This window comes from Diabrotica virgifera, chromosome 1 (assembly GCF_917563875.1).
Source record: "Diabrotica virgifera virgifera chromosome 1, PGI_DIABVI_V3a".
In the NCBI taxonomy this organism is placed as follows: domain Eukaryota; kingdom Metazoa; phylum Arthropoda; class Insecta; order Coleoptera; family Chrysomelidae; genus Diabrotica; species Diabrotica virgifera.
In genome coordinates, this window is record NC_065443.1 from 20965245 (window position 1) to 20975559 (window position 10315).

The 10315-nt window shown below is 31.2% G+C and overlaps 1 protein-coding gene across 1 annotated transcript; it reads right to left on the reverse strand.

Annotated features, from left to right (window-relative positions):
• Window positions 1-1086: 1086 nt before the first annotated feature.
• On the reverse strand, window positions 1087-10295 carry LOC114324614 (transmembrane protein 242). Its single transcript, XM_028272482.2, has 3 exons — window positions 9924-10295; window positions 9593-9831; window positions 1087-1246 (listed from the first exon to the last, which is right to left on the reverse strand). Exons 1-3 carry the CDS (start codon window positions 9994-9996, stop codon window positions 1106-1108), a joined length of 453 nt encoding a protein of 150 aa, XP_028128283.1. The 5' UTR covers window positions 9997-10295; the 3' UTR covers window positions 1087-1105.
• Window positions 10296-10315: the final 20 nt, after the last annotated feature.

The window sequence follows — 10315 nt, forward strand, 5'->3', positions numbered from 1 at the left end:
GATTGACTTTGCTGGAGAACCGTTTGCTGACTTTTAGCTCATTTAAAATTGAGTTATTTACCCTGTGGTCAATCCACAGAATTCGTAACATTTTTCTTCAACAGAACATTTTCAGTGGCATCAATCTTTCTTCTTTTCAGTTGATCTTAAAGGAATACTAACCAGAAAAATAATCTTGCATACAATTTTTGTAAGGAAATAAATATTTATTAACAATATTTACAAAGATTTAACATAATACAAATAAATAAAGAATTTAAAATGTTACTAATTTTTTAACATATGGCCACTTAATCTACCATACTTAAGGAACAACTTGAAAATGGAAATGAAATAAATATGAACACTAGAATCTGTAAGAGGTCACAGGTTATTTAATATTTAAAATAAACTGCAGTCTACTACTTTTGTTTTTATACATCTATATACGTCTGTCTGTCTCCCTAAGTTGCAACCATATGGAAAACTTTTTTATTATTTATTTTACTAAAAAAAGTTATTCTAAAAGTTACTAAAACCTAAGATGCAACCATCAGATATTAATTTTTATTAATCTTGCTGTGTTTAGTTTAGTGTAGTTTACTAATCTAAAAGATGTGTCAACAAATATAAACTTTGCTCAAGAGTAAAGTACCTTTATATTTCACAATATCGAAAATTGTTTATATTAAAAAGGTGTTTTGCATTAAAAAGTATGTTTTAATATTCAATTACATCCCATACCAAACCTCATTTTTATTTATTACAAATATAACTCTTCTACTATCATTATTGTTTGTTAATTTTAACTGTTAATGGGGTTTTCCCGTAATAAATAAAAAAAATATTAATTTTACGAAAAAAAGTCGTTCTTTATAATATACATTAAAATGCATAAAAAAAACTCTGCATGGTCCAAAACCTAAGATGCAACCATCAGATATCAAAGTTTAACAGTATTATAAGGCTTTTGTATTTTGTATATAAAGAATAACTTTTTTCATAAAATTACTAAGAAAAAAGTTTTCCACATGGTTCCAACTTACACATATATTATGTATAAATATCTCATAGTTATTATTCATAAAACTGAACAAACAACTAAAATTTCATAATCTCTAATAATTTATTTGTCGTTTACACCTTTTTGATGTTGCAAGTAGTCTAAGAGATCATTCAATCCACTAAATTCAGTCCTTCCTTGAGGTGGATTATTCCTAGGTATCACAGGAAGAGCAGAACCCATTTTATATCTGAATTCTTGTAACTAAAACAAAGAAACCACAAAATTAAACACAATACAAACACTAAAATGGTATAAGTAACATAATATACAACACAACAGTTTTTCCTGGCATTTCTGTGTTGTATTTTGTCTATAGATATATGTGTATACTATATTATATTTATTTATTTATTTATTATTAGACGGGAAACCCCCATTACAAAAAAAAAATAGTAGTACATTTTTGATTAAAGGCTATATCAAAACTAATCTAAATAGCATCCTATTAAAAAAAGCTTAAAAGATACATATAGGTACAAATATATCACATACAGAATGAACAAAAAGTTATTTAAATAATAAATCCATTAGGTACATAAGTTATCACTAATAAACTGGCACATATGTAATAGCAATATAACATTAACATATTTCCAAAAGAGTTCTCTTAAATGACTGAAAAGAGTTATTAAACACATCCAATCTATCTTCTCTATTCATAAACTCTAGGGATCGATTCATGAATGAGTGTCTACCATAATTTGTTGCATGAAAGCCAATAAAAAATAAGTTATTTTGTCGAAGCATTCTCTGTGGAACAGCAAATTTGATTTGTGAAAGAATTTCTGAACATGATATATTTCCATTCAATAGTTTGAAAACAAAGCAAATATCAAACATGGTTCTTCTCTTCTCTAATGTATCCAGTTTAAGATACCTTAAAATATGAGAATAGTTGTGGTCAGGAATCATATTCAGATTGAACATATAATTATAATATCGTAGGAATTTATGTTGCACACTCTCCAGTAACGACTTATAGACATTATACTGAGGAGACCAGATAATTGACCCATATTCAAGCTGTGATCTGACCAACCCAACATATACTGTCTTCACTGCCTCCAAAGATAACCCTTTACAATTTCTTAGTGTAAAACCTAACATCCTGTTCGCTTTTACTGCTAGTTTATCTATATGATCACTAAAATTCAGTTTGGAGTCAAATAGTATACCCAAGTCTTTAGCTACCTCATTTATTTTAAGATTTTGCCCATTTATAGAATAGAATGATGGTATTCTATTTTTTTTCCTATGAAATGAAATCTGAAGGCATTTATCAATATTAAGGTCTAAGAGATTATGTTCACACCACTGAGAAAGACTATCCAAATCTTTTTGTAGTAAACTAATGTCAAGATCATTACGTATAGTTAAAAATAATTTGAGATCATCAGCAAACATGAGAAAGTCACAATACTTCAAGACCTTTTTGAGGTCATTAACAAACAGGTTAAATAACAAAGGAGAGCAGTGTCCCCCCTGAGGAACCCCTGAACATACCTCAATCACTCTAGATATAAAGTTACCGATTTTAACTACTAGCCTTCTATCGCACAAAAAACTACGCAACCATTCCACCAATCTATCAGAGAAACCTATATTTCTCAGCTTCTCAACCAATAACAAGTGATTGACCTTATCAAATGCCTTGGAGAAGTCAGTATACACAGCATCAACTTGATACCCCCTCTCCAAGGCATCCAACAACCTACCATGGTATAGAAGCAAGTTGGTCATTGTGGAATGACCTCCTCTAAAACCATGCTGTTCATCAATAATGATGTGTTTGCAATGCCAGTTCAAATAACTATACATGAGACTATCAAATAATTTTGGGATAGATGATTGTATGGATACACTACGATAGTTTTTACATCATTTCTGGAGCCTGTTTTAAATATAGGCGAGATATAACTTTCTTTCCAGATATGGGGAAAAATTCCAGTAGATAGAGACAAATTAAACAGTTTACACAATGGCTGAGATAATGAATATTTGCACTGTTTTAAAACAAGATTTGGAATGCCATCAGCCCCAATCATTAGCTTATTAGGAAGAGTCCCTAACTTTTCGAAAACCTCAGATACACATATCACAGGACAATCTATGTTAATTTGGCTATTTAGATATTATTTGTACATAAAAAATTTTGTATTTAGATAACGACCTCCAAAGTGGAAATGTCAATAAGAATCATGTTCAAGTTAAATTGTGGCTTATTTTCAAAGTACAGTGGCACGATACACTCAACCAGAGATAGGATGGTGCACATTTGTGGGCGGATCCTCCTTGGCGCGAACTACGTCACTCACAGAGTTGTTTTAAAAGTTAGCGTGCAGTACACATACAGTTGACATACGTTTTCGCTTATAAATTCGTTTAATTGTGTTTTTTTGAGGTTTTTTGGCTTCTTTTTTATTAAAATGAGGTGTGCTGTGTGTACGTGTAATTCTAACAATCAGTCAAAGAAAAATCTGTGTGATAAAAGCGTCAAGTTTTACCGATTTCCCAAAGACTCTAGTTTGTGCAAGCAGTGGTTACATGCTACAAAAAGAAGAGACAAAGTGAACGTTAAAACCGCTGTTATTTGTTCCAAACATTTTCTGGAGAGTGATTATGAAACCAATTTAAGACACTTTGTTACACTCCCAAAAATTATCGTGGTTTGAAAGACTACCCAGAATTTACCCCTATCCCAAGTTTGTTTTGATAATCTAAACTGAATACGCCCTCAACCTCAAGAGAAACGTAAGTTACTAAAAATGTTACAAGGTGTCCCGTATTTAAAATGCATATACAGAAATCTCATAAATTGTACGTAGAGGTCCATTCCCGGGAAATCAGTAAAAAATGGAAATCCTGATACCCGGGTATTCTTACAGATTCCCAGGGATCATTTTAAATAGGACTTTTCCACACTTCTTATTTGTTGTGAGCTTCCGTTATATTTTATTATGTCGTATATTAATATTATACACGGATTATACGACATATGACAGAAGCTCGAAACAAATTCCACTTAAAATATTTCATTTTTTAGTTACATTTTTAAAGCATAAACATTCTATTGTTTATGCAAAAGATCTGATTCATTTTGAAGGGTCCAGGATTATATTGTAAATATTAATTTTTAATTAAATTTTCTATGAAGAATGCGATGAAAAATTATAAACGGTCATTAAAAAAGAGGTCACGTTGTACGACAATTCAAATCAGCTAACCGGACATTTACAAAATTACTCACTGCACTAAAAAACATCAGACCTTCTGACCTTTATCAACAGAAAGCGAACGTGTGTTTATAATTTCAGCAAATTTCTATACAAAAAAGGAATCAGCTGAAAAGATCAAACACTGAACAATTTGTTTTCCTAAAACTTATTTCAATAATAAAAACAACGAAAATTCAGATTAAACACAAATTTATAATTTTCCTGTTTTTAAAATTTTCTTTTAAATTTTTGAATGTTTCTAAATATGTTCAATATTTAATCAAATGTATACGTTTTAATAATACTAATTGCATTGAAAAATAATGAAGATAAAATAGAAAAATAAAAAAGAGAGTGAAAAATAATTAAAAACCAATTTCTTCTCTTCATTTTTAAATTTCCCGATTTCCGGGAAATCATAGGGGGCGGGAAAATGGAGCTCTAACTGTAAAAGATACAGAATCGATTACTTCAAAACCGGAACTAAAGATTCAAGCTCGACTCTTCAATACGATTTGATTGTTATGTCACAGGTACTATTTCTGCGATTATATTATATGGAACTTCCGGTTAGAACTTTTTAACCGAAAATGATATAAGAACCAAAAGTATCTCTACATTTATTCTCATCTTGCTAAGGTACGTCAAATAATATATCGCTTTGAAACGGTAGGTACTTCCGGTTGCAACTCTAAAACCGGAAGTCCGATGTCAAATGTCTGATCTTTGCCACCATCCCTGGGTTATAAGCTTTCATTCGAGACCTCATTTGTCATTCTATCTGTATTAGTAACGGAGGAGTTATATTCACGGATGGACGGACAGACAGTCATGAAACCGGAAGTATATATTTGTTCTCGTTTTGCTAAGGCGCATCGAATAATATATCCCTTGTACTATTCCGGTGACTTTAAAACAGTACTTCCGGTTGCAACTCTAAAACCGGAAGTCCTAGGTCAAATTTCTCACCTTTAGTACCATCCTTGGAATATAAGCTTTCATTCGACACCTCACTTGTCATTCTACCTGGTATAATGACGGAAGAGTTGTGTCTACTGACGGACGTACGGACAGACATACGTAAATAATTCAACGTTTTCACATTTTTTCAAAATTGGGTGAAAACAACATGCATCTTTTATTTAAACTACTGCATATGCGCATATTTCATACGTTTTTATTAGCATACTTGCCTAAGTTTAGTAATAAGTATAGGAATAAGGCTTTTATTTATACAAACGTTAATTCGAAAACAGCACTTATTTATTTCATGTTCTCTATTCAAACCTAACTAAATATTTAAAATAATGCTCGAATATATTTTTTAATTAATTGTTTAGTTTTTAATTACTTTTACAAATTTATTTGGTCTTCTAAATACCTTTTTTAATTTTAATTTGTGGGTAATTATTTTAAAATCTCTTTGACAAAAAGTTGTATTTACATATATAGTAACTTCTGTGTAAATTTCAGATTTTTACCTATTATAATTTGAATAAAATAAGAGAAGTTTGACGTTATTTATATTGGTTTCCTTATATCCCGCCAGCGATTACTCTGTGAGTGACGTCATGCGCTCGGCAGACGAAAACTCGTTTTTAGGAACATCCGGGCCTGGTACCGTGGTACCTCAACATACGAGGGTAATTCATTCCGTAACCTTGCTCGTATGTCAAATTGGTCGTATGTCAAAGCAATTTTCCCCATTGAAATTAACTGAAATGTCATTAATCCGTTCCAGTCCCAAAAAAATTACTTTAGTTGTTTTTGGTAAGTGTTTTTAAATAAGAAAAATGTTTTTACAAGAAGAATACATACATATTCTGTAAAACATAAGAAAAAGTGAGGTGCTTACGGAAGCGCTTAATTTTCATCAGTGGTCTTCGCTTTTTTCGTTACACTTTGCTCATTTTCATCTGCAGCTCGTTTAAAAAAACTGTCCAAAGAGGTTTGTTTCTTCCTCCTTTTCATAAATCGCTCATGCCTTCCCACATATGATGCTTTGTGTTAAGGTTCCTCCTTGAAGCTGCTTCTCTGTCACCCACACCAACATTAGTTTTTCCATCTTTTCATGGAGAGAGGTCCGGAGCTTGGAAATTATTGTAACGCCCTTAGCTGGCATTATACCCTTTATCACATCCTTCATGTTAGAAGTAGGTAGTCAAAAAGAGACATGAATTTTAATAAAAAGCGGTTGCTCGTATCTCAAATTTTGCTCTCATCTCAAAGCAAAACATCGCTTGCTCGGCAGCTCATATCTCAAAACACTCGTATATTAGGGCGCTCGTATATCGAGGTACCACTGTACTATACAATCAAACCACAACAAAAATAAAGCATGGATGTTGCCTGTCCTCCACTTTATTTAAAATAGACCTCGACAGTACTTTAAAAAGATGGACACAAAAATGTAGAACAATGGGGATACCACTCACCAACACTATGGTATATATGCTCAACTTTGCAGACGATCAAGTAATAATGTCTTAAGCTTATGACCAGTTAAACTATATGGCTCAGACATTAATTGAAGAGTGTGAAATATGGAGTCTAGAAGTCAATAAAAAGAAAACTGAATACTTGTGCATTGGAGGACAACAAAAAGAACTCATATTAGATGACATGACCATGATAAAGCACTGCTAAAACTACAAATATCTAGGTATCAATATTTTGCATGATGGAGCATTAAGTAAAGCCATAAAAGAAAGAAATATGGCAGGTAGAAAAGCCATCACAATGTTAAACAATTTTATGGGGCCAACATATCAGCAGAAAAATAAAAAGAGGATATATGAGACTATAGTGAAAAGTATCACTCTATACAGCTGTAAGGTATGGCCACTGAAACACTGGCAACACTGATAGCAATGGAAATGGGTTATTCGAGAATAGCAGCAGGAAGATCTAGAAGGGAAAGGATTATTAACAAAAATGCACTATAGACCAGGACAGATCTGTTTTGAGGTGGATGTGAGAGATGGCATTCGGATTTTTGCAGATAAAGTTAGGTGACAACTTCAATAATTATAATTGACTTATGCTCCTTCTCAAATATGCCCGGAACATTAATACAAAAAAATTAAAATATTTAAAAATTTCAATAAACATCAAATTTTTTCTACTTTCTTTGCTTATAACTTTAAAACGATTCATTTTGGAACAAAGTTGTAGGGAAATAAAATAAAGTTAATTAAATTTTGTATGATATACGACTGGTTAAAAGTCTTAAATTATTACCCTTTCTGCAAAATAGCAATAAATACAAAATAAGGGGGCAAAATAGGCCTATTTTTGTTCAATGTTTTTCAACCGCTTTGGTTGCACTTAGAACCTTTGTAATTCGCTTATAACATACTTAAACCGTCCACCAAATTTCATTAAAATCGACTTAATAGATTCTGCATAATAATTTTGCAATCTAAATGTTTTTAAAAAAGTTCAAATTTTTTAAAAAATTTCTGAACAAAAAGTAGACCATTTAAAAGTTGGTTAATTTTTTTACATATAAACAGGCACTCTACCTATCTAATACACCCTACAGAATTAAAATCGGATTATTTAGGCAGATTGAGCAATGTTTTAACATGATAAACAATTTTTTGGCTTATAAACAAATTAGTGCTGTCGTTAGGAGGGGATGCAACAGCCTCCTGTATATAGATGGACTTACCCAAGTGTTTTTATGTATTTTGACCCGTAGAACACGAATTTTTTGGGTAACAGTTGATTCGGATGTCGATAAGATTGATATAAATAAAGAGCTCGAGGAATTACATAACAGCGATTTATCGCAAAATAAAACATTTTTTTGTATTTCTTGGACAATTCTAAGCAAAAAAGTTCTTACAAGTTTTTTCGTAGGATGCATAGTTTTCGAGATAAACGCGGTTGAACTTTCAAAAAATCGAAAAATTGCAATTTTTGAACCCGAATAACTTTTTATTAAAAAATAAAAAAGCAATTCTGCTGACAGAATTTAAAAGTTTAAGTCAAATTATACCGGTTTTGATTGTTTGCATTGCTAAAAATTAATTTTTTTATTTTTAAAGAAAGCTATTTGTTTATAAGCCAAAAAATTGTGTATAATTCTAAAACATTGCTGAGGCCTCTTAAATAATCCGATTATAATTCTGTAAAGTGTATTAGATAGGTAGAGCGCCTCTTTATATGTAAAAAAATTAGCCAATTTCTAAATGGTCTACTTTTTGTTCAGAAAGTTTTTAAAAATTTGAACTTTTTTTAAAAAAATTTAGATTGGAAATTTATTATGCAAAATCTATTAGGTCGATTTTAATGAAATTTGGTAGACTGTTTAAGTATGTTATAAGAATTTTCTAAGCGAATTACTAAGGTTCTAAGTACCATTAAAGTGGTTAAAAACATTGAATAACAACAGGCTTATTTTGCCCCCTTATTTTGTATTTATTGCTAAATTGCAGAAAGGATAATACTTTAAGACATTTTTAACCAGTCGTATATCATACAAAATTCAATTATCTTTATTTTATTTGTTTATGACTTTGTTCCAAAACGAATCATTTTAAAGTTATAAGCAAAGAAAGTAGAAAAAAATCGACATTTTTCGAAATTTTTAAATATTTTATTTTTTTTATTAATGTTCCAGGCATATTTGAGAAGGAGCATAAGCCAATTATTACTATTGAAGGTGTCACCTAACTTTATCTGCAAGAATCCGAATGCCACCTCTCACATCCAAAAATAGATGTTTTTTCACAGATCAGCCCTGGTCTACTAAAGAATTAATGGGAATCAAGTGAACAATCACAGATGACTTATCTGGTTCGGACATATACACAGAATGGATGAACAATGACAATGAGTATCAAAGGAAATACTAAAATGGCAACCAGAAAGAATGAGAAAATGAGGTAGACTGAGAAAAGTTGGAGCTAGGGAATAGACAAAGTGCTGAGAGAAAGAAACAGAAGAGGATCTATGGAATAACTGGACAAAGTGGTGATTGGAAGTCAGAAACCAGCAGAGAATGTTATAAACTGACATGTAGCACTTAGTAGTAGTAAAAATGATATTTAGAGACTTTATATTTGTTGACCACAGGTAAGAATGAGTGAACCAGAATGAAAGAAAAATCGAGGTGGGCTGAGAAAAAGTTAGAGCAAAGTTAGTAATAGTCAAAGAGCTGGTAGAAAGAAACGTAGATGGGAACCTATGGAACAACTGGATGGGGTGGCAATTGGAAGTTGGAAATCAGCTGAGAATGTTATAAATAACATGTAGTATTTAGTAGTAGTAAAAATAATATTTAGAGAGTTAATTAATACTATCACTCAATATATTGCCAGCTTACATTCTTAGCTCCTGACAGTTTCCAAATACCATAAAACAGCACTCCACATCCTGCAAATGCGTATAAAGTTCCCCATCCTAGAGCTCGTAATGCTAAAGACGCCCCTGTCTCGGACAATTCTCTTGTTGGTGTCATTCCAATTCCAAAATGTTTTGGGTCTTGCCTTTTTGCAGATGCTAATGTTGCTCCAAATCCTATGAGGGCTGATATACCAGATACTCCAGAGAGGAAGATTGCAGCTACAAATAGTATGTTATAATAAGTAGTTTTTAAATACATATTTGAAGAAATGCACATAAATAAGAGCTCCGTTTTGAAAAACTGTTGTTACCTTTAACTTTAAATTGTCTATCTTCATCAGATATCTTTTTAATATCTGATACACCAACATTTTCAGCTGCCATAAATATTTTCTGTATAAAATAATAAATTCTAGAAATTTCAAAGAAAAATAAAACTTTTCCAATTTTAGAAGTTAGATCTAAGGTTAGAGGTTAGAACTTACACTAAAGTCTTCTTTTTAAATTTCGTTTTATTGGTCAAATAAGTTGTTGGCTGTGTTAACTATAGAAGTAGTCAAGGAACTTTTTGTGTCACAGTCTATTTATGTTACTAATCAAGTAGTATTGTTTTATTATAAAAAATTGAATGTTTTATTACGCATAATTTAAATGTTTTTCCTTATATTATAGACGTAAAACGTTTGTTTCTAATCTTGAAAAA